Raw genomic sequence first — 25,889 nt, forward strand, 5'->3', positions numbered from 1 at the left:
GAAATAAGAGGTTTTATGTTTGATTTTCACTAAAAACGAATTCAAATCACATTATTAATAATTCATTGTAAAACTTAACTCATTTCTTACCTGTTAAGGTGAATAATATCGTTTTTAAGAAGAAAAAAAATTATGGAACTAATATAAAGCTTGAACAATGAAGTGGAAATACACGTGGAGGTGCTGGAGGGAGAGTGTTGAGGACTCGCTTTTTAGGCGAGTGCTACTAGCATTTCTCCAATCTTTTTACCCGGGCTGCTACTATTCGGTTAGAAGGGTCTCCAAAGCTTAAAACCCTAGGACCCGACATCAACCAAAATCAGAGAGAGTGCGGGTAAGTATTCGACCCAAAAAGTGATGTCAGTGTCTGAGGAAAATGCCAACATACGAGACCCCCGCCGCCGCTTGCTGGCGGCGAAATACGAGCTGAGACGGAACCTGTACAAGGCCCTCTGCAAGGACCCAAGCCTTCCCAGCAATCTGCGCGAGGAGAACCGCTTCAAGCTCTCCAAGCTGCCCCGGAACAGCTCCTTCACGCGCGTCAGGAACCGCTGCATCTTCTCCGGCCGCGCACGCGCCGTCTACGAGACCTTCCGTATGTCCCGTATCGTTTTCCGTTCTCTTGCAGAAAGCGTCTTGGTAGCCTCCCAAAACGGTGCGCCTCCAAGCTCTTCGTTTCCATTGTTTTCTCGTTTTTTGTTCGCAGTGTCTTCGCTTTCAGAAATGAGTTTTGTCATGAAATGGAAATTCTGCGTGTTCCATAATTCATGTCTATTAATTCCATAAGTCATTTCAAATTAGAATAGTTCAAAGCCAATAAAGATATCAGAAATTGTGAATTATTTATTCTGCACTAGAAGTAACTGCATAAATAATTGCTCTCCGGCACAAATTTGCGTTCATCTTTCTTTAGCAGAACAAATTGCATTTGTACAACACTAAGCAAACCTATATCTTTCCTTTTTGATACACGGTTCAAATGCAGAAAGATGCTCTTAATCGCTTAAGTTGTAAAAAAACCTTCGACCATTTAACTGACTAAAACAATAAATGGCAGATTATAGGATTTGTTTCCCCAGAAGTTTGGGGTAAAATTGGAAGAAGAGTGGAGTCAAAGAAGGGAAATGAGAATGAAGAGAACAGCAGCAGCAAGGAAGGAATATTAACAGCAGCAACAAGGACCCCGTGTGTCACTTATGATAAAAGCAAGTACATTCGAAGGATGCATATGCATATTAGTTTTTGTTTTTCTTTAGAGAATGACGGTTTGGTCCATTCACCTAGTGAACATCAGTGTAAGTTATCATGCAAAGTCATGAGCCTGTCAGTGACTTATATGGGTGGGCATGGTTCGTCCGGTTTACTATAAAAAAAAACAGAAAACGAAAACCTGAAGAATTTGCATTGGTTTGGTTGTTTGGTTGTAGATCGTCGGTGATAACTTCTTTGGATTTGTGTGAACTAGCAGACCGATTACAGTAGATGTTGCAACATTTGAACTAATCCAGACCTATTTAAGAGAGAGAGAGAGAGAGAGAGGGAGGGAGAGAGAGAGAGAGAGCTCTACTCTATGTAATGACCCTTTTGAACATAAAAATGAACTGATTACACAAGAAATGCAAACTGTTTATTAAATTAAAATAAAAATCTGTCGAAGTTTATAATACTTCAACATGTCAATGCATCAAGATCTAAAACTGGTCGTACAATTTTATTGTATCTAAAAATAAACTCAAGGGTTTTGATGTCAATTTTTTTTTTTTTCTAAAAGATTCGTACGTTCATTTCGTAGTTGTGGGTCGTCGTTTATTAGAGCTGCTCTTCTTTTCCCTGGCTAACGAGGAGCTCGCTTTCTTGTTATTTTCTGATTTACTACTCTTTGCTTTTTCACTGCTTCTTCTCTTAGGTCCATTGTCAAATGTATACAATGACGCAATGTCAGGAATTTCCCCTGGAATGTTGTAATTTGATTCTGACGCAATTGTTACAGTAAACATTGCAAGAAAAATGGGCTTTACGTACAAAATTAAGGACACTAATGAGAAGTTTGTGCCTATCTAGGGTAGAACAGTGCTCATTCAATGATGAGCACCATGTATTGTGCCCAATATAAAAAAAATTGGACACAAGCACATTAGTAGGCACGGATGACACACCCTGACCGAAATCGAGACATGCTGGCCATCACGTGAGAGTGATGTAGCCATGTGCGCAGTGCGGACCTGATAAAATATGAAATTTAGAGTGAATAAAAACCAAACTAACTAATTTACATTAGGGATAATATGTAAGTGTGCGGAAGTGTTTAAAGTAGAGATACAAATATTCAGAGCATAGGCAACCTAGGTGCAACCCAGTAAACTAAGTATTGATTATACAGAACATGAAAGAAATTCCTACATTTATTTGGATGACTGTCAAAACCACGAGAAGTCCTCGTGAGTCACCTAATGTGATCTATACGGCTAAACCTATAACTCATCAAGTATGCCTGCATACGAGTCGGAACCACCTAGTGTGGTCTGTATGACAGGGCTGGGTGTAAATAAGTACGCTCAAGTGCTACGATCATGTAAAGGCTGTGCAAATAATCACGGGTCACCTACGAGTCGGAACCACCTATTGTGGTCTGTACGATAGGGTTGTGCACCAAACTTGGATCCAAGGTGGGCGTGCGGTGCAGGAGGTGAACATCACGTGAAGGACTGTGCCCTGACCACGGGTGGGAGCACTAACACCAGGATGCAAGATAATGAGCTCTAAATGCATCTACGTATAACCATACACAATGCAACTAATACCATCATGATGTACTCACCTGAAACTTACCTAGGCCTCTGCAACCTCATCCAATACTATGCATAACCATACTAATGCAATGCTAAAACGTAATGCACACATGACATGGCATTTAAAACATGCGTTCATTTAAAACAGTTTATGGGAGTCATAAGCATATATACATATATATAGAAAACAAAAGCCCACTCACTGGTAAGTAGCAGGATCGTAGCCCCCAAGTCTTGCCTGACCGTGCTCGTCCTCAGGGTGCATCTCACCTATATGCGAGATAACTAATTTAACGTTAATTCGATAGCACATAAACAAAATCTAGGATTAACTTCACACACGTTGCTCAATTGGGGTGTTTGAATATACCAACGTATACTCAAAACCACGAACACCCGCATATTTTTAGAATAATTTTATGACGTCTCACGCACCGGCCAAGGCATGGCCACATGTGTCGGCCATGCGCAAGCAAGTGCTTGGCACACTGGGGGAATCCCTAACGGCGTTAGGGAATATTCTGTTTAGAAACTAAAGGAGTTACCTAACGCCGTCAGTATATTCCGTCAAAGTTGGTGGAATATTCCCTTTCCTTTTCCGATGATTCGCCGGAATCCGCTGCCGGTCGTCGTCTATGTCGTCGATTTCTGGAAAATCTTAAAACTTTAATATCTTCATCATTTTTCAACCAAATTCCACGAATTTTATATGGATTTGAAGCTCTTAACTAGAAGAACACAATCTTACCTATTTAAGGTCCTAAAACTAACGGAAATGGTTGGAATAAGGCTTGGAACAACCGGCCCAAACCTACAACTCCGTGTTCTCGCCTATTCGAATGTTCAAACTGCTCCAAAACTAATCTAGGGTCCCTACTAATTTGATTAGGACCCATCTCAAGCCCTTAAACCTTCAAAAAAGACCAAGATCACGATGGAGAAAAATACACCTCGCTGGAGCTCGCGAGTTCTTGAATTCCCGACGTCTATTCCTCAACCTAAGGGTATGGACAAACTCATGGAGTCACGAGAAAAGTGATGGTGGTGTCCAAATACTTGATCTGTGAGGTTTGATGGTGTTTGTGAGTTGTAAGTCTCGGATCGTATGGACAGGGAAGAAGGATCGAGAAAAGGTGAGAAGGTAAGGGTGATACGTGTGTATGTGTGTGTGTGTATGTGGTCACGAGATTGGCCAACAAGAAAATAATAAGGCCCCTGATTGGGCTGCCGTGAAGAAGAGAGAGAGTTAGAGAGTTTCAAATGGCGCAAAGGAAATAAACCAACCTAAAATCTGATTGGGCTAAGGATAATAGGAACTAATTTGATTGGTGACTAGGTGATAGACAACCCAAAAATTAAATTCTACCCGATCTCGCTCATAAATCGTCATAAAGGAGCCGATTCAACCCTAACTTCCGTCAATGCGCTCCTGACATCGAGTACGATTTAATTACGTCAGCGAGAAAATTAATTTAATCCTGAATATGTAAATCCACGTCACTAAACCATGAGAGCATTATCGTCATTTTACACACTTGGGGAGAAAATATATATAATAATTTGGGACGGGTCGTCACAACGGAAACCATGACTTTTGTGCCTTTAATGTCCGTCCAGCTTGCATGTGGCCTTTTGGAAATTTATTCTTAATTTGCAAAGACATGATAAATGCTTCCGTGCCCTTTAATTTAATATATTTAAATAAAAAGTAGATTTTCGTGTCTTTTACATATTTACTTTTCCAATCCCACAGTTGTTTATTAATTTTTCTATGTCAATCTTAACACCTCACACTCTCTTCGCCTTTCCTTTCTCCCTCTATGTCCCTCTCCCCCTATCTCATTCAACCCCATCCTCCGTACTCTTACGTATTTGGCGTGTTTGTGGTGTTATAGGAAATAGGGTCTGAGAGAAATATGTAGTAATTTTGAAAGGAAGATGGGTTAAGTGTATATGAATTTTGCAATTCCGATTTCAAATTTCTTTTATTGTATTTTTGAACATGTAGTTTTTTTTTTTTTTTTTTTTGAGGTCGTTGATTCTTTGGGTACAATGCATGCATCTTAATTCTAAGAAAGACAAGATTTGAATCTGTAAAGTGCATGTCTCTAATTGCTCCCCTCTCTCAATGTAAGTACATCTATGCATCTTTATTTCCTTAATTATATTTGACTTTGTTATGTTGAGTTGCCAAATTAAAGATATTGCACAACCTTTTTGATACTACACTAAATTTGGAACATGCGAAACATTAAATTTTGAGTTTTAATTATTGAACAGCGCCAGCATCTTAAATTTGTAAGCATCCACAGTAATGGTTTGGGGCTTGATAGTTGTACCAAATCTCTTTTTTTTTCTTTTGTTTTTTTTAATTCCCAAGTGCATGTCCATATGTGTAGACCTTTTTGTAGCTTTCTATAGTTTGGGTTTTTCTTGTTGTGTGCTTACATGGTTTGGGATTAATTTGCAGGCCTGGGTATTATAAAAAACTTTGCGCCTTCAGATTTAAGGTTTGATTATGTCTTACAGTTAATTGTCATGCCCAACAGTTAATTCTCATGCCCATGACAAGGTGTGCATTTTTTTCCATTACATTTATGTGTTCTATCAATTAAACTCCAGACCAACTACTAATCTCCTAAGTTCTTTGAATTCCTGTTTGTTAAACGTTGTAGAAAATGGCCTATTTTGAGATATTCTTTGAATTCCTGTTTGTTTTAGCCTGACCCATAGTTTTATTGGTATCTTGGACGTGCATGTAAAACCAAGCTGAATATTTCTTACCAATGGTATTACTATTTGATTTTATTTTGTAATATTTGAATTTTATGTTCTTTTTTTTTTTTAATATTTAACCTATTGGGCACAGTAATAAAATTTTTGTTAACATGGATGGGAAAGTAATCTGGCAACTTGTCAGAATGAAGGCACAAAAAAGCCTTCATTTTTGCTGACATCATTGAGCACCAAATATAGTATTGTACCCTATGACACGATCACATATAAGAATTTAGGAAAATTAATGAAAATGACTTGAAAACTTTGAGTTTTAAGATAAGGACAAAATAAAGGGTAAAATGAATAGTATCAGGATTGACCTTTTAGTGTAAAAATGTGGTTTTTCGTTAATATGAACAGTACCGGAAGCTTTTCGATAAAATGCCCATAAGATTTTGATTGCTACACTGTTGCTAATGGTCTAAGGGCACATATATTGGTGCCTTAGGCCTTATAGGCATAGATAATTTTCTGTGCGCAGGACCCATATATTTTGTAGTCAAAATTTTCCACTCCCTTAAATTACGATTTTAATCAACAAACTAACCGTGGAATTCTTAAAGGCAAAAAGACGATAATATGGTACCAGCTAAAAACCAAAGTAAACTCGTATAATTTTGGACCAAAAAATTCGACTTAAAGTTCAAAGTATTGCGTGCTGAATTGTTCATGAAGGAAGTATTTATACTAGTAAGATGGACAACTTGTTTAAGTAGGACATGTAAACTTACTTGTTTGCATTCCAATATCAATGAGGACATTGAGGAGGAAACAAGATCTTGTTTACTTTGGGAGAGGTTCGTAGTAGATTATTTCCTTCCCTTTTCATTTGTTTCCATTGATATCTTTCCCTCTAGCAGACAAATTCTCTAGCACAGATATTAAAATAAAAATAAGTTTTAAACTTATAATATTTTTTTAAACAACTTATAATTAATTTTACAAAAGCTGAAATATCAGAAGGTAATTGTAAGTTAAGATTTACATGTTTACTTACAAAGAATAAGAGTTAGAATCATTGTGATTTATTATTTATTTTCGTCAACTAAAACATCATTATTGAAACATTTTTGGTTTAGCATGTGAGCCATACGTATTAGGCTAAAATGGAACTCTCCATTACTTGTTAGTCTGTGAGGCTGGCACATGTGCTAATAATTACATAAAGTTGACGGAATTTTCAATAACTCTCATATTTCTAGTAGTTTTCCGCAAGGCTGACACATGTTGCAGTCCTATTAGATTAGGAATGTGATTATGTAAATCCTAGTATATCTTGGAATATCTCTCATATTCCTATTAGGAGTATATTACCCATTAAATGTTGTAATCCTAGAGGGAAAGGTTTTTACCTATCCTATTACTATAAATAAAGGCACAATAGGGTAGAACAACAGACATCCACAATTACACATCTCTCTATTCTTCTCTCTTTGCCGCACCCTCTCTCTCTCTTTCTGGCCTCCATAATTGTTCAGTAAATTATGCCTACAACACGTTATCAGCACACTCTTAACACTGCGCTAAAGAGAGTTTGATCTTCAATCAGGGGAGTATTACGTTTTAATCATTCTTTTTATGATTACTTTATTATTTAATTGAATTGATCTACATGCTATTGATTCAATTTAATTTCTCTACGTTGCACGTGATGTAACGCATTGGAGATGCAATTCTGGCTTTCCGAGAAGAATCTTCTACAAATTCAAGGGCTTTTGTAGTTTTCTACCAATCAGGTATGCTTAAAATAAAGTAAAATATTTGAAACGACCTTGAAGCATGAAAACATTTCCCATGATGCATGAACCCCCCTCTGTTTATATTTTCCTTCCAATATATTGTATATGTTCAAATATTTGTCAATATATATTTGTTTCATACATCGCACAAATGTGGAATTTGTGAGTCAAAATATCAAAATAAGTTAGAACCAATTAGAGTTTTTTAAACCCTACATGTCGAAAAAAAAAAAAATCGTTGAGCCGCGCCAAACTGACCTGAAGCCATGCCGGGACAGCAGCTCACGTTTGGGTTTTTCTGTGCAAAGAACTCAAGCCCACACGCTGGGCTTTTCTTGCCTGACATACCTGCGGCCCTCGGCCCACATATCACAAGCCTGCTGCTTATGATCTTTTTCTCTTTCGGCCCGCATACTAGCTCCGCCCATCTTTGCTGCACCCCTGCAGCCTCCATGCAAACTGGGCTGCACATCAGCCTTTACCAAGCCTGACCCGTGTCTCTTCCCCTTGGCCCGGTTCCCGCTGCAATTGCAGCTTGCCTTCTTGAATGGGCTGCCCCGTGCATGCAATTTTTGTTGCAAGATCGGGACCCATTGCAGCCGGCAATTACATGCTGGGCTAGTGGGCTGCATACCTTTTTCGACCCGATGCCATATTTTGGCATCCCTCCCTTCTTAACCATATTCAAATATTTTTGGATGTTTTTGGTTAAAGCCTCACTAGGCTATATTTTCTTTATTGTTTGGCCTGAAGCCATCTAAAGTGAATATGACCCGAAGTCATTATTTTTTACTTCTACAATCGATCCCGTTCAGTCCTAATTTATTGAATTAACTAAAAGTAACTTGCAGTCCATTAATCTGATAATGATCCAAAATTATTGACCTGAAAATCACTTTTGAACATTAACAATTCAATAATTTATTTTTATACCTTGAACTGTTGACTTACTTTCGTAGTCCCGAAGCGCTCACACTTGAGTTCCTGAAGCAACCTAAATCCACTACACTTAAATCAACATATTGCATTCTGTGTTCTTGCAGGAACCTCTCCTTTATGAACTCAACATTCATAAACTAAATTGAACTTGTAGTTTCAAATTTAGTGCATTTGAAACCTGAAGTTTTCATAAAATAATACACCCATGAAAACCCGATATTTTTTCATGAAAATCATATCTTAGAACTCGAATGTTCTTACTTTGATGCTTATGGATGATTCCTTCCCATAACACCAATCACGATCTTGTTCCTTCCATTCAGTGGATTGTCGTACCGTCAAAAGTTCGATTTTCCTGATTTGGACGTTTCTAATATAAACCACTTCATGTGGGGTACAAGACGTGAATCTCCACTTGACTATCAAGAAGTTGAGAAACCATTGAAGCCAACAATGGCATGGAAGAGCTGAATAAGCCTCCGCCATGATCTTCATTCGAAGACTTATGATCAAAGCATTACAAATGGAAATACCTTCCGATCGAGGATTCCATGGCTCTTTGGCTCGCTCCTACAGACTGTCTAATCATGAAAGACATTGCCTGAAGCACACCATGATTACATCCATGAATGAGTACAATTCTGAAGTTTATAAATCCGATCGAATTTTGACTAGAGAATACTTTTCTCATCCTTCCATGTTTCTAACTCGCCCCTAAAGCAGTATTGTAGAAAGCAGAAGTTTACCAAATTCTCGGATCTGATTATTACCACAAACATATGGTAGAATCAGGGCCTGCCAAGGTGTGGCATTATGCCTGAAGCATGATCCTTGGCACCTAAGACCTAAAACTTTAAGAATAAGGGATATTATTCCCAAACCTCAACCATGCAAAATCTACTTCCATCTTGATGGAATAGATCATTGGTTATGCACCTGTTCGTGCCCCTACCAATGTTGTTGGGGAGTACCATTCTCGTAGTCAATATGTGAGGTTAACTTTGCTCCACCAAACATCGTTGGAATAGCTGAATTTTGGCATGAATGACCTTGTTGGCCGAATCCCCTTAGTAAACCATTTACTTTGTGAACATTTTTCCATGTTCTTGGACTCAAGTTTGGTGTATGTTTAACTTATGGATAATCTTAATGATATTGTCCTCGAATATGAGTTACTTGAATCATGTTTCTTAATACATGTGACTGATTCAATTAAACACGTGATTAGGTAGACATGTGGGAAAGTTAGTTCTCTAGATGAATGCGTACTATGCACACTAACTTTACACCTAAATCACATCTCTAACAACAACTTCTTAAGACTATTGGCATGCTCCTCGTTGTATGAATGGTACTAAATTACCATTTAAGGGACCTTAAATTCTCCCTGACGTTGAGTTTTTAAGGATATTCGAGATGACAATGATCATAAATGAAACCACTGAAGAAAGTAGAGTGAAATACCTTTGCACCACCTCCAAAAATGAGCCTGAAACTTTGATTTGGGGCCAATGGGTTGTCTCCCAACTGGGAATACACCACATGTGGCCAACCTAGAGCTTGGTGATTGAGCAGTTTACTTGCTTTTGCACGACCTTTTGGGACAATTAGGTCGAACAATGATGCTACAACGTATCTCCTTATCTGAAATAAGGATATTGTGCCTACAAGCACACCTTGCCAAGCATACTCATTAAGGAAATTGATTTTCTAAATCATCCCTTGCAAAGAAACGAAATGACTTTCTTTTCACAGTGGATTCAAGGAAATATATGTGGACTAATCCAACCAAAATGCGGACTATATAAATACTTATGGTTTTGGTTGATGAATCGACAAACTGGTCACATGTTTGTCCACACACATTACTGCTAAACCTCTTGGCCGATTAAGGGTTCACCACTCTACTTATCCCTTAAGGCCCGAGAGATTGGATAATGCCAGAGATTTTATATCAACGGTTTTCGATAAAGTATTGCATGTTGTTTTGGGTTTATAATTGAACATCGAATTCCTATGTTCACCCCAAATAGCCCCGCCTAGTGTTCATAAAGCGCAATTTAAATGATCACCTGAATTTTGGTAAACGCACCAAGTTTTCAGTTTCTACCTAGGGCTATGCAATCCCTGTACGTAGTTATGTTGGTCCGCTTTGAGACCCATTGCCACCCAACCTATATGACGTTACAATTGGTTACTGGGTACGAACCTGACGATTTTTGTATTTACGCATTTGGGTGAGCATTCCACGTGCCAAGTTGCGCCGCCGCAATGTACCACCATGGGTCTTCAAAGAAGGATGTGTATCTTTTGTCGATCATGATTCTCCTTCACACTAGCTCTCTTAGAGCCCTTGCATGCTATCTTTTTACCGCTCATTTGTGGGTTATCACTTTAATGAGACAATCTTCTCGCCATTAGGGGGAGATAAGGACGTCAACATTCCTGTAGAATGACGCAAAGTTGGGTGGACATTACCTACTATGTCTTATCTTGATCCCCATACCGCACAAAGTGTGATAAGCAAGTGCGATAAATTCTAGATTTTAGAATGTTGCTCCAGATGCATTCCTTTGATCTAGCTAAAGTGACGAGATCATATACCAACTGCAAACATGCTTGCAAGGATAGACATACTTAATGGACGTCGAGTCAACATCCCCGAAAGGTTTGCCAACCCCGTTGGACAGTCTAGTACACCGATGGACAGCCAATTAATCTGTCTTGGCCTAAAGCACGACAAATCACTCGGTTTGTAGGATTCACTTCCATAGAAGAGGAAGGCATGGCACAAAATGAATTAAACTCGATCGCTGTCTCAAATCATTTCCATCTCATGAGATTAATTCGGATTACTCCCAAGACATGAAGTTCTTGGTCCAGTATTCTAGTTTAGATGAGCCAAATGGAATTGAAATGAGATTATCATCGATGATGTTTTCACTTATATGGTAGCTACCGACATAAATGAAAAGCGACAATATCGAACCGTGTTTTATTAATTAAGTGACAACGTAGAACTGATTGGACAACTAAAGTTACAATCCAGGTCAAATTCCTTACCAAAGTTTGTATTGGACCTGTCGTTTCTACACTACCCAGGGTAACCCTGTTATGTTAGAAGTGGGAAAAGAAGCGTTATGAGATGAATGAAATAGTGCGATATAATGCACGCCTTACTGCGCAAGGTTTCTCTCAAACTGTCATGTGATTAACAACAGCATTATGAAATGTGGTTAATGTGTTCTTCATGGGGATATAGATACGAAGATTTACATGTAGGTTCCAGAAGAATTACATGGACTTGTTCAAATAGTTCCAAAACCATGGAACATCCTTTTAACTTGTTTGAGGCGTTCTACAATCCGACGAATGTGTTATACCCGTTTAAGTGATTATTTGATCAGTTAAGGATGAATTATGCCCTTGCGTGTTAAATTATGAAGTCTTATTCCAAATTGCTAGAGTTACAGTTTATGTCGTTAACACGAATCTCAGTAAGACTCTGGAAGTGCTTGAGAAAACTGTCCGCACCTAAAGATGGAATTTGAGATGAATGATCTTAGGAAAACTAGTTTATGCCTTGACCTGAAGCTGAAGCATTGTTCTGATGCTATTTTGGTCTACCAGTCGAACTACACCTCGAATATGTCACCCTTGAGTATACATTTGATCGTCCATACGTTATATGCAAATGAAACCCTTGAAGAGGTTATGGAATCCAAAATTCCATATCTATAAGTTCAACTTTGCGCTTCGTTCCATTGAATTGGTATTAAAGACGTACCTTGAAGGTACCACAAGGGCAAATCTCAACGCATCTCGAGCGGATCTAACCCCCCTGATCCTCGAAATGGTGTTTGCCTTGTTGTTATGGTGACGCAGATTACCTATGAAACATGCACAAAGCAAAATCCCCAAATGGTTGTCTTTACCATTAGGGATATCGTAATATCTTGGAAGTCCACGATATGATCTTAGTTGTGAAGTTTTCGAATCGTTCCAAGACTCACCTCACTTCACCACGCCACAAGTAAGACATGGTTAGAAGTTCTTGTAGAGGATATTCGAAGTACTTGCTGTTTTCATCCATCGTTGAGTCTTAACGACGATCCACGAAGACTATGCAACATGTATCTACCTGACCAAGCCATGATACATCAACGAAGTCAACGCCAAGACATATTGCGTCCACATCTACATCAGCAAAGCATTAGGAGATTGAAGTCATGCAAGCCAATCCCAGACAACCTTGCTGACCTCTACACAACGTCACTACTGAAGTCAACCTTTTAGAAGCTTGTCCAAGGAATTGGTATGCTTAACTATTCATTTGCAATGCTTGTAGTTCTCATTTGGAAGTTATGTCAAACTCAGGATGAGTATCCAGAAGCATACTCACTTGATCTTAATGTACTCTTTTTCCCTACTATTAGGACCATTTTTCCCACTGGGTTTTTGCTACCTAACTAGGTTTTAATGAGGCACTCTTCCTGGGCTGATCATACTACCTAACTAGGTTTTAATGAGGCATCATTCCTGGGCTGATCATACCCTTGTAAGCTCTTCTACTTGCGTCCAAAAGACGTATAGTTTTGACTTAATGCAACTTCTCATTTTTTTCTTAGCTTATGGGTTTTTCTCCTACCTTGGGTTTTACCATAGCGAGGTTTTGTGAGTTTTACTTTTTTATGCATTCTTTCGTTGATTTGAGACTCGCATTCGCTCATTGTGCCGACGACTTCATCAATTATACTTGCTTCATCACTGAAGACCTGATGCGTCATTTACTTGAGTATTTACACACTCAAGGAGGAGTGTTGCAGTCCTATTAGATTAGGAATGTGATTGTGTAAATCCTAGTATATCTTGGAATATCTCTCATATTCCTATTAGGAGTAGATTACCTATTAAATGTTGTAATCCTAAAGTGAAAGGTTTTTATGTCACATCCCGACCCAAGTGGGACCACTTCCCGGGCCCGCTTCCACCACCGTAGCACGATATTGTCCGCTTTGGGCTTACCATTCCCGCACGGTTTTGCTTTTGGGAACTCACGAGCAACTTCCCAGTGGGTCACCCATCCTGGGATTGCTCTAGCCTCCTTCTCGCTTAACTTCGGAGTTCCTACGGAACCCGAAGCCAGTGAGCTCCCAAAAGGCCTCGTGCTAGGTAGAGATGGAATATACATTTAAGGATCACCCCTGGGCGATGTGGGATGTTACATTTTACCTATCCTACTACTATAAATAAAGACACAATGGGGTAGAATAACAGACACCCACAATTACACATCTCTCTATTCTTCTCTCTTTGCCGCACCCTCTCTCTCTCTTTCTAGCCTCCATAATTGTTCAGTAAATTATGCTTACAACAATAATAATTTTTTTAAACAACTTATAATTAATTTTACAAAAGCTGAAATATCAGAAGGTAATTGTAAGTTAAGATTTAAATGTTTACTTACTAAGAATAAGAGTTAGAATCATTGTGATTTATTATTTATTTTCGTTAACTAAAACATCGTTATTGACACATTTCTTGTTTAGCATATGAGCCACACGTATTAGGCTAAAACGAAACTCTCCGTTAATTGTTAGTCTGTGGGGCTGGCATATGTGCTGATAATTACATAAAGTTGACGGAATTTTCAATTTTAGGCATAAATCCTAACAAACTTCACCACAAAGGCTTATGAATGGGTTGGGTTAGTGGGGATGGGAGGAGGGATGAGTTGAGTTTGAGATAATAAAGAGAATTTTATATTAATTTGACTCAATATATGGCAAGTTCTGAGTGATGGTGGAGCACCACTCAGCAAAGTTCAGTGATAAGTTAAGGCCCACGCAAGTTTCTTTTTCAATATATAGACAAAGCAAATTTCATTGTTATAATAAATCTTAACTCGTATGAAAAATCGATGAAGTTATGTTACAAACTAATATAAAATAAAAGATAGAGTAGCTAAGGTTTGAAAAGACGCTAGGTGGATTTAAGTAAATTTACTATATATCATATAAATAAGTGTTTGCTTACTGAAAAAAAATACATAATTTCATGAAAATATGGGGAACAATCTATAATGGATGTTCATCTAAGTATTCAATTAGTATTTATTGAAAAAATAAAAAGTAAAATCAAAATTATGTCACAGTCCTAATAGTTTACGACTGTGATCTTATAAATCCTATTATATATTGGGATGTCCTTAAGAGATTCTACCATATCCTATCTTTAGATATTATCCTCATAGAGTTGTAATCCTATTGAGGTAAGGAATTAACCTTCCATACTACTATAAATAAAGACACAATAGGGTGAGAAATCACAGCTCATAATTCACCCAATTATCTCTATGTTTGCCGCACCTTCTCTCTCACTCTCTCTATAATTCTATAGTCAAACAGGCCTACAACACGTTATTAACACACTCTTGATGTTGTGCTAATGAGAGTTTTTTCATCTTCAATCAGGGGAGTTTTACTTTTTAATCATTCTTTTTATGACTAAATTATTATTTATTAAATTGATCTACATGTTAGTGATAAAATTTAATTTTTTCTGTGTTGAATGTGATACAACGTAATGGAGATGAAACTCCGGCTTTTCGAGAATGATCTTCTACAAGTTTAAAGACTCAATCTGTTTTTTGCCAATTAGGTTCTCCTAAAATGCAAGTTTAATATTTTCAACGACCATGATGCATAAAAACATTCTTTTTGTATATTTCATATATTTGTCAATATATACATGTTCATGCATAACACAATTATAAATTTGCTATGTGGAATTTGTCCGTAAAAAACTCGAAATAAAATAGAAGCACTTTAGGTTTTCACTAAAACCCTAGAATTCGACCAAAAAAAAAAAAAAAAAAAAACCCTAATTTTTTTTTTCTGCGGCTGAGCTAAAGCCTGGTGCCGCGCCGACGAGCCGAAGCTAAACACAGCTCAGGCCTGGGCTTCCCCTGGACCACGCCGTTTTTGCGTTTAGACTGCAGCAGCCCTCTGGTATGCTGCGTTTGTGACGAACCAAGCCGAAGGCCTAGGTTCTAGTTTGCTGGGCTTACAACCTTCAGCCCACTCCAGAAGCGGACAAACCTTGCTTCGTAAGAAGACTACTGCTTACTAAGCCCGCCTTGCTTCTCAGCCTGCCAGCAAGCCTGATACTTAATGGGCTTTGCCTATCTAGGCCCGGTTTTTCTACAGCCTGCTGGCTGTTCTAGCCCCTGTCCCAAGAGCCCAAAGGCATGCAACCCTTACTGCAGGGCCGTGCACTGGCAGCCAGCAACTTTTGCTGGGTTGCGATATTTTACTACCCAACGCCACATTTTGGCGACCCCCGCTTCCTAGCCATAACTAAATTTTTTTGGGGTGTTCTAGGCTATATCCATACTTGGCTATATTTTCGTAAATGCTTGGCCAGAAGCCAACCAAAGCTATTATGACCTGCACGTCATTATCTTACTTCCATTATCAAACCCGAAAGGTTCTGATTTATTGAATTAATTAAAAATGACCATCAGTCCATTAATAAAAATTCAAAAATATTGGCCTAAAGTCCACTTTTGGAAATTAATGATTCAATATTTTTTTTTTTCTTTTCTTTGAATCGTTGACATCCTTTCGTAGTCCCGAAGCGACTCACGCTTGAGTTTCTGAAGCAATCCAAATTTACTACAATTTAGTTGTATATTGTATTATGTGTTCTTACAAGTACCTCCTTTTATGATTCGGAAGTTCACACTAAACTCGAAACTGTGGGTTTGAATTTAGTGTATTTGAAACTCGAAGTTTTCATAAAACAATGCACCCATGGAAACGCAATTTTTTTCATATAAACCATGTCTTAGAACCCGAATGTTCTAACTGCGATGCTTATAGAGGTTTTATTTCCCATAACACCAATCACAATCTTGTCCCCCTATTTAGTGGATAGATGAACCATCACAAGTTTGATTTCGCTGATTTGGACATTTCTCTCATAAACTACTTTATGTGGGCACAAGACCTGTAACTCCACTTGACTATCAATAAGTTAAGAAATTATTGACGCCAATAATGGCATGGAAGAGCTGAATAAGCCTCTGCCATGATCTTCATTTGAAGATCAATGCTCGAACCATTACAAATAGAAATACCTCCTTAACGAGGATTCCATGACATTTTTGCTCATTTTACGGACGGTTTAATCATGAAGAATGATCTTGCATGAAGCAAACTATGATTGAAACATTTAAGTCCATGAATAGGTACAGATTTGAAGTTTATAAAATCCAATCGAATTTTAACTGGAGAAGATTTTTCTCATCCTTCCATGTCTCTGACTTGCTCCTGGAGTAGCAGATAGAAAGAGGAAGTCTACCAAATTATCAAATCTAATTACTAACACAAATGTGAGAGAGATACCCTAATACAGATTAACCAGGTGGGACCATAGACATGTCCCCAATAGTGTGGTTCCTAGCACACTCTATTTCCCTAAGGAAACTAGCCTATATCATTCCCTCTTTTCCCTAGGGAAACTCATGAGCAAGGTGCAAGGTAACAGAATCGGCCAACCTTGCCTAGGAAAACAAGCAAAGGGATGCATTTCAAAGCCTAAAGAGAACCCCTCACTCATGCAATAAATCATTGCATCATGGCACAAACAAGAATCTCAATCAGTAAGCCAAGTTCATCCTCAAATTTGAAGTTTAAACAAAATGAAGAATAGAAAATAAGGCATCAAGGCTATCGTGTTCTTCCTAGCACTAGAAAAGCAAAAGGCCCCATGGCCACCATCTTAGGAAAACAAGCTGATTGTCCAGAAGACAATCTTGATAGGAAGTTATTCATGTTGGCCGCTGTCGTTGCTAGACCTCAGTTGCATCACCTATGTCTACCCCAAGAGATAAGAAAATCCTTAAACCTTATCTTCCATTGATTTCATTTCATTACCATATGCTTACGAAGTCATTCACATGCCTATCTTTAGTGCATGAATTGCTCGTTATACACATAAAGCATGCTCCTAATACAAAGTACTATTGCGTTTATATATGCCATGCCATTAATTCACCTAATTTCTAATTTGGAGTGTATTAGTTTGTTTTGTCAAGAAAGTGCAGAAGCCTACGTAAATTCATTCTCCACGCATACTTATCATGTCTAATTATCGTTTAATAATTAAAACTTGCATTGTTCGCTCTATAGATGATCACACATTTTTATTTCATGGTTTCAATGCTTACCATGCCCACTAGGTACGTGATGAAGTGAACTCATATGAATTGCTCACTACACGAGTTAACTTACATGCTAGAAGTTTCATCATATGACCAATATATTCACTAATGCTCAAATATAGGTTTGAGGTCATGTTTGGATCTAAACTTCCATGAATAGCTCGAGCCTCAGCCCACAGAATATACATTCTCCACTACAAGCATATACATTTACTGCCGGAAAGAAGAATAAAGCGAGCTTCTCAATGCAATATGCGTAGGAACTCATGACCAAACAGTCTTTGACACGAGAATAGTTTCCCTACATGTTACCATGCAAACATATACACCTTTCCCTAGCCATTGTCATGCCAACAAGCTGGGAAAAAGATTAAAATTCTAACTAAAGGAAAACATGCTATACAAATGTCCAAACAAAAGGGCAAGCTACATACAACCAAGCAATCATGCCAAGCTAAACAATGCACCTAAACTAAGCCTACTCAAGAAAGCATCAACAAGCAATCAAGCTGGGCTTTGTAACAATCGTGTGACACACACATTAAAAGTAAGAAGAAAAATCACAAAAGGCAGGCACACAGGGTTCCGAAGCCAAAAACTACGGAGAAGCATGGGTTTAGTTTCCCGAGGGAAGGATCATGCCATGCAAGGATGCTGATTCAAGAATTCCTAACATGCAATATGCTCTAGCATGCCTCAAGTATTGTCAGCCCCATGTAATTCCAAAAATTCAATCATTGCAAAGTCAACAATGCCCACAACCTTTCCTTTTAGGTTTGAGTTGGTTGCCAAACACCATGTCGATTGTTTACTATAACTATCGTTTCCCTGCCTATATTTAGTTGTTTCCCTATCCAACTTATTCCACTACATTTTACATGCTAAGCAGCCTCGTGCCTTCATATCTAAAAAAACCCTTTTCCACCAGTAACTTTAAGCGACTACCCTTTCTACTTGCCATTTTCACCAGAAATCACAGTCAAAATTCAAAATTATGCTTTCCAAAGATAGTCCAAGCAAATATTTACAATATCAATGTAAACTTTCTGCATGAGCAAACTTTGATCATTATGACCCGAACTTCCTTTACTATAGCCAAAACTCGACATGCCAAGGATTTTATGATGACCAAGCACAGAAGGGATGAAATTATTATAGCGTGAAAGTTCAACTGACTTATGCTAGAGTGCCATGCCTACAAAGATGATATTGAGGGAACTTCCCTGCATCCATGCTCTTATTTCAAGTTATTATTCTCCTTTCCCACCATGCCCATAAGCACTTAAATTGCAGGAAGCATAAGCCTAATTTCCCTAAGGAAACCAACAAGGGGAAGTTGGGAAAGAATGGGGATTTGCCTTAAGAAAAAAAAAAGAGCATAAACTGCTACCTATTAACCAACAGGAATACCCAAAGTTTCACTAGGAGAATGAGCTAAGCACGGGAAACTATGAAAGAGATCACCATGTTGTCTCAGTTTGCTTGCAAGAAAATAGCCGCATCGAGTAGAACATACTTTGGAGTTTTGGGCTAGGGTTTGACTCTTTGGCCTAATTCAATTCTTTCATAGCCCAAATATTCTAAGGGGCTAATGTTGGGGCCTAAAAATGTCATCTACAAGCTCAATCATGTCTCAAAACCAATTGTTGTGGAAGCATCACAAGCCAAGCTTGGATCTATGCATAAATACAAAATGAAGAGTATGCAAATTTAAGATCATGCCATGTTAATAAAATAATAGTTTATTGGACTTCATATTTATCATGCCAAGCCGTATTGTATATTAATTCATTAATATTAGAATACGAGTCACGCCATGCTTAAATAAGCCCAAGCCACTTAACGGGGCTTACCAAGTGGTTTGTGGTGTGGATGATTACAGAAGTTCATTGCGCCCACGTTCAATGAGAATTATGGAAGACTTTTTGGCTGCTTGGGACCACCAAAAGTCCAAGCCCATGATTTTGGCTTCATGTGGGAATGCTTGAGAGAGAACAACTTTAACCATACCCTTTCCCTTGCAAACCAACTAGAGTACTTAAGAAATAACTAAAAATCAAAGCCATGCTAACCAAATCACATGCTTATCTAGAGCTGTGCACCCTTTTTATTGTGTAGAAAGGAATCCTTCATTTCCAAGCTCACATAGGAAATGGAAGAGAGAAAGTAGGGAAAAGCGTTACTAAAGATGGACTTATGTTGGGGACTTGGTCTAGGAAAAGTGTTGTGAGACTTGGTCCAGGAAAGGAGAAACTTTGAACAGTGTGCTCAAATAGGCTTCACGGGGCTCTTAGTATGTGCAATGTTATAGCAAAAAGAAAACTTGTACCTGTAGCCATGGAAAGATGAAGGAAGACTTTGTTGATTTAGAAAAGGTGAAGAAACCAAGAGATTCTCCAGCTGGAGCCTAGAAAGATCCATGTTTCTATAAATACAATACATCACGTTGTAAAGAGGAGAAAGAATAACCACCCGATGGTAAAAGAACGACAAGGGTAAGAATGCACCACATAGGGCAAGCTTCCTCTAAGTGTAGGAAACACTAGTTCTTTATAGAAAAGTCTTCCTTTCATCCTCAGCCTTCCAATAATCTTCCTTAACTTTTGCAAAACCACCAAACCATTAGAAACCAAGCTACTTCGATACCATACAGCCAAGAACAATCTCTCTCTCATGCCAAATTATTGAGCTTTTAGCTTCCACACCATGCATCATTCGTGCAAGTCATAACTTATTGTGATTACTCAGTTGTTTCCAGTGTTTGTTAGTTTAACAAATACTCCTCAAAGCCCTCAGAATCAGTGCAGAAAACACCCATCAACACCTAGGGAAACACTCATCAGCATCGAGGAAAACACTTCATTAACGCTAAGGGAAAACACTCGTCAACACCAATTGAAACACTCATCAGCGCCCAGGGAAACACTTTCTTAGTGCCCAAGGAAACACTTAGCACCTAGGGAAGCATCTCATCAACACTAGAAACACTCAATATAATACCAAACCAAGCATCGATGAGCTATTGGAAAAAGAACAAAACATTCCGTATGACTTGCTTTTCCTCCGCGATACTTTGGGCAATCCTCCCTAACTCAAAAACGAGGGACATGAAGGTTTTGACTCGTTTCTTTACAACACAAGACCATCAAAGTCTTTATGGTCCTCATATACTACATACGATAACATTTTTATATTTCATAGCAATCTAACGGTCAGATCGACATTAACAATGAAATTCAAATGGCGGTATGCTTTCCCTTACATCAAAATAATCGAACCATCGTTTAATGTTCAACAAGCGAACTTGGAGCCAGACCCAAGACATTGAGAACGTCTGGTTGTCCAAAAATCCAATACACCAAAGTCCCCCACGTGCCGTCACGCACAGTGGTTACTATGAACGAAAACCTGAGTTTCTGACTATCTTTGATTGTCCCCCAATTGCACAGGCTGGTACAATAAGTCACAATGATGAATTTCATACCTAGGACGAGGTCTAATTCGGCCAGGAAACACCTGAATTCCAACATAGTTCACCGGAAACCCTAGAAATGTGTGATCTTCGATTCAACGTCCCCCGACCTCCAATGATTCGATCCTTTCTTGGGTCTTGCTCCTGACGTCGAGAGGAGTTAGATGGTGGTGATGGACGATGACGAAAGTCATGGCAATGGTGAGATCACCGATGTGCACCCGTGGAAGCCTAACAACTCTGTTCATTGTGAACCAGGGCCAAATCGACTCGAGTTGATGTGAAATTGCAAGATGGCAAGCCGCTGAGTTGTTTGCTGGTAGTGGGTCGTCTCAGTTCGTCGGAATAGGGTCGGAAATTTGGTGCAAGAACCAAGTCAGAGACCAGGTTGCACGTGGATAATGTGGGATCCGCCAACTAGGCATGCTCTTCCCCTTCTTATTGGTTCTTTCCCCCAATAAATGGGGCCATCGCCTCTCTGATTAGTCCTTTCCAATCCCATTTATAGAAATTCCTACATTACTATTTATATTTAACTTCAAGGTAACTTCTTCATTATAGCTCCGATTTGCAAACGCCTTTTGGCTATGCACTCGTGGGATCGAGCTCTATTCAAAAATATTAATTGTGACCTTGAAATAAGTACATATTTTAAAAGATTAATTACGAAAATTCATACCTTGTAACCATACGATTCAAATTCTAAATTTAACAGAAATTAAAATTAAAATAATGTAAATACGAAATACAGAATTAAAAAAAAATTAGATACGTAATTAAATAACGAAATTCTGGGACCACATTCCACAGATGTGCTGCCAAGGTTGTTAAAAGCATTAAAACTCTTGGAAAGGTGAAACTCATTCATCCCAAAAAGTAGACCTGGCAATTTATTACACGACCCGTTAACAGACACGTAAACGACACGAAAATAACGGGTTTCGGGTCAACATGATAACTAATCGTGTCATTATCGGGTCACACGATAATAACCCGTTAATAACGGGTCCTTAACAGGTTTACACGAAAGTGACACGCGAGTAACCTGTTTCGACACGATAAGAAAAATGCTATTTTGATGATTTTAATTTTTTAAACTACTAAAAAAAACTTACTATAAAATGCAATAGATATAATGAATATGTATATATTGTTTATTAATTATTATTCTATTATTTTATATAAATTTTAAAATTTAAGTTTTATTTATTTATTTATTTTTATAATATATTATAGGCAAAGATTGAGATTAAAAATCATAAAACACATTAAAAATAAAAATATCAAGTAATTTAAAAATACCAAAAACATAAAAAAATTATAATAATTAATTTCCCGCCTAATATTTCAAGAGTTTCATCCATTTCCCACCTAATGTTTGAGAAATTTTGCAACCTATATCCATCCATTTCCCGCCTAATGTTTAACCCAAAGAAAAAAAATAATCAGCTTTTTTTTTTTTTTTTTTTTTTTTTTTTATATATATCTCTTATAACATTTTAACTTGAATAAAATAAAATACGTAATAAAAAAAATAAAAGTAATTTTATTATTAAATACCATCACATAATAATTGAAACATAGTCTAATTAACACTTAAAATATATAAATAATTAATATATTTATTCCAAGTTATCAAAACGATAAGATTCACTAACGCTTAAAGTTTATTTATACTTTCATTAAGTATAACATCAATGCGTATTGTCACATCCCGGTCCGGGGCGGGACCACTTCCCGGGCCCGCTCCACCACCGTAGCACGATATTGTCCGCTTTGGGCCCCAACCACGCCCTCACGGTTTTGTTTCTGGGAACTCACATGAGAACTTCCCGATGGGTCACCCATCCAGGGGGTGCTCTCGTGCGCTACTCGCTTAACTTCGGAGTTCCCATGGAACCCGAAACCAGTGAGCTCCCAAAAGGCCTCGTGCTAGGTAGGGATGGGAATATACATTTAAGGATCACTTCCCTGGGCAATGTGGGATGTCACAATCCACCCCCCCTTAGGGGTCCGACGTCCTCGTCGGCACATTTCAGGCCAGGGATAGGCTCTAATACCAAATTGTCACATCCCGGCCCGGGGCGGGACCACTTCCCGGGCCCGCTCCACCACCGTAGCACGATATTGTCCGCATTGGGCCCCGACCACGCCCTCACGGTTTTATTTCTGGGAACTCACACAAGAACTTCCCGATGGGTCACCCATCCACGGAGTGCTCTCGTGCGCTACTCGCTTAACTTCGGAGTTCCCATGGAACCCGAAGCCAGTGAGCTCCCAAAAGGCCTCGTGCTAGGTAGGGATGGGAATATACATTTAAAGATCACTTCCCTGGGCGATGTGGGATGTCACAATAAAATTGTCACATCCCGGCCCGGGGCGGGACCACTTCCCGGGCCCGCTCCACCACCGTAGCACGATATTGTCCGTTTTGGGCTCCGACCACGCCCTCACGGTTTTGTTTCTGGGAACTCACACGAGAACTTCCCGATGGGTCACCCATCCTGGGAGTGCTCTCGTGCGCTACTCGCTTAACTTCGGAGTTCCCATGGAACCCGAAGCCAGTGAGCTCCCAAAAGGCCTCGTGCTAGGTAGGGATGTGAATATACATTTAAGGATCACCCCTGGGCAATGTGGGATGTCACAATCCACCCCCCTTAGGGGCCCAACGTCCTCGTCGGCACACCACGGCCAGGGTTAGGCTCTGATACCAAATTGTCACATCCCGGCCCGGGTGGCACCACTTCCCGGGCCCGCTCCACCACCGTAGCACGATATTGTCCGCTTTGGGCCCCGACCACGCCCTCACGGTTTTGTTTCTGGGAACTCACACGAGAACTTCCCGATGGGTCACCCATCATGGGATTGCTCTAGCCCCCTTCTCGCTTAACTTCGGAGTTCCTACGGAACCCGAAGCCAGTGAGCTCCCAAAAGACCTCGTGCTAGGTAGGGATGGGAATATACATTTAAGGATCACCCCTGGGCAATGTGGGATGTCACACGTATCCCATCAAAATGATGAAAGTATGAATAAACTCTTAAGTGTTAGTGAATTTATCGTTTTGACGGGATACGTATCCTACAAAACTAATTTCAACAATCCAACCGTCAAACTTGTTTATACATGCTTTGAGATCGCATACTCCAAAAATTGTAAAAAACAAACATTCAAAAATGAAGTAATGAGACAAAACTTTTCAACGATTATAAACAAAAAATCACGATTTAACGGTTATTTTAACTCTGATTTTGATGATTTTTTACAGCTATACTCCTTGAACCTAAACAAATACAATGAATGAATTCGATCTTCAATTTAAAATATTTACACTAGTGGATACCACAAAATCTCATGTTATACTTGATGAAAGTATAAATAAACTCTTAAAGTGGTAGTGAATCTATCGTTTTGATGTGATACGCATCCTACGAAACTAATTTCAACGATCCAACCGTCAAACTTGTTTATATATGCTTCGAGATCGCATACGCCAAAAATTGAAAAAAACAAACATTCAGAGATCAAGTAATGAGACAAAACTTTTCGACGGTTATAAACGAAAAATCACAATTTAACGGTTATTATAACTCCGATTTTGATGATTTTTTACAGCTACACTCCTTGACCCTAAATAAATACAATGAATGAATTCGATCTTCAATTTAAAATATTTACACTAGTATGTTATACTTGATGAAAGTATAAATAAACTTTTAAGTGTTAGTGAATCTATCGTTCTGATAAGATACGCATCCTACGAAACTAATTTCAACGATCCAACCATCAAACTTGTTTATATATGCTTCAAGATCGCATACGCCAAAAATTGCAAAAAAAAAAAACATTCAGAGATCAAGTAATAAGACAAAACTTTTCGACGGTTATACATGAAAAATCACGATTTGACGGTTATTTTAACTCCGATTTTATGATTTTTTTACAGCTACACTCCTTGACCCTAAACAAATACAATGAATGAATTCGATCTTTAATTTAAAATATTTACACTAGTGGATACCACAAAATCTTATGTTATACTTGATGAAAGTATAAATAAACTCTTTAGTGTTAGTGAATCTATCGTTTTGATGTAATATGCATCCTACAAAACTAATTTCAACGATCCAACCGTCAAACTTGTTTATATATGCTTCGAGATCGCATACGTCAAAAATTGCAAAAAACAAACATTCAGAGATCAAGTAATGAGACAAAACTTTTCGATGGTTATAAACGAAAAATCACGATTTAATGGTTATTATAACTCCGATTTTGATGATTTTTTACAGCTACACTCCTTGACCCTAAATGAATACAATGAATGAATTCGATCTTCAATTTAAAATATTTACACTAGTGGATACCACAAAATCTTATGTTATACTTGATGAAAGTATAAATAAACTCTTAAGTGTTAGTGAATTTATCGTTTTGATGGGATACGCATCCTACGAAACTAATTTCAACGATCCAACCGTCAAACTTGTTTATATATGCTTTGAGATCGCATACGCCAAAAATTGAAAAAAAAAAACATTTAGAGATCAAGTAATGAGACAAAACTTTTCGACGGTTATAAACGAAATATTACGATTTAATGGTTATTTTAACTTCGATTTTGATGATTTTTTACAGCTACACTCATTGACCCTATATGAATACAATGAATGAATTCGATCTTCAATTTAAAATATTTACACTAGTGGACACCATAAAATCTTATGTTATACTTGATGAAAGTATAAATAAGTGTAGATTTTTAAAAATCTCATGAACAATGTTATTTATTTGAGTGAAAAATTAATAATAATAAGTGTGAAAAATGTAATCACACGTAATGAAAAACTTTACAACGTTCATTAAGGGGTCAACTCCGAAATTTAATATGTATATACTAATTTAGTATTATGTTTTACATTTTTTTGGGCCAAATTATGTTTTTCTT

At 38.2% G+C, this 25,889-nt stretch overlaps 1 protein-coding gene across 1 annotated transcript; it reads left to right on the top strand.

Annotated features, from left to right (window-relative positions):
- Positions 1-315: 315 nt before the first annotated feature.
- Positions 316-1,314, top strand: LOC125475667 (ribosomal protein S14, mitochondrial-like). Its single transcript, XM_048580658.1, has 2 exons — positions 316-655; positions 1,058-1,314. The coding sequence occupies exons 1-2, from the start codon at positions 358-360 to the stop codon at positions 1,090-1,092; spliced, it is 333 nt and encodes a 110-aa protein (XP_048436615.1). The 5' UTR covers positions 316-357; the 3' UTR covers positions 1,093-1,314.
- Positions 1,315-25,889: the final 24,575 nt, after the last annotated feature.

Source organism: the organism of the source record quoted next, unplaced genomic scaffold, assembly GCF_019419815.1.
Source record: "Pyrus x bretschneideri cultivar Hongxiangsu unplaced genomic scaffold, Pyrus_bretschneideri_v1 Contig157, whole genome shotgun sequence".
NCBI classification, from domain to species: domain Eukaryota; kingdom Viridiplantae; phylum Streptophyta; class Magnoliopsida; order Rosales; family Rosaceae; genus Pyrus; species Pyrus x bretschneideri.

What these genes read in the sequence shown, in the direction of transcription:
- LOC125475667 (XM_048580658.1), top strand. Translation starts at nt 358, where the DNA reads ATGTCAGTGTCTGAGGAAAATGCCAACATACGAGACCCCCGCCGCCGC. An exon ending in CTTGGTAGCCTCCCAAAACG is followed by an intron (nt 656 to 1,057) that starts GTGCGCCTCCAA and finishes AATAAATGGCAG; the next exon opens with ATTATAGGATTTGTTTCCCC.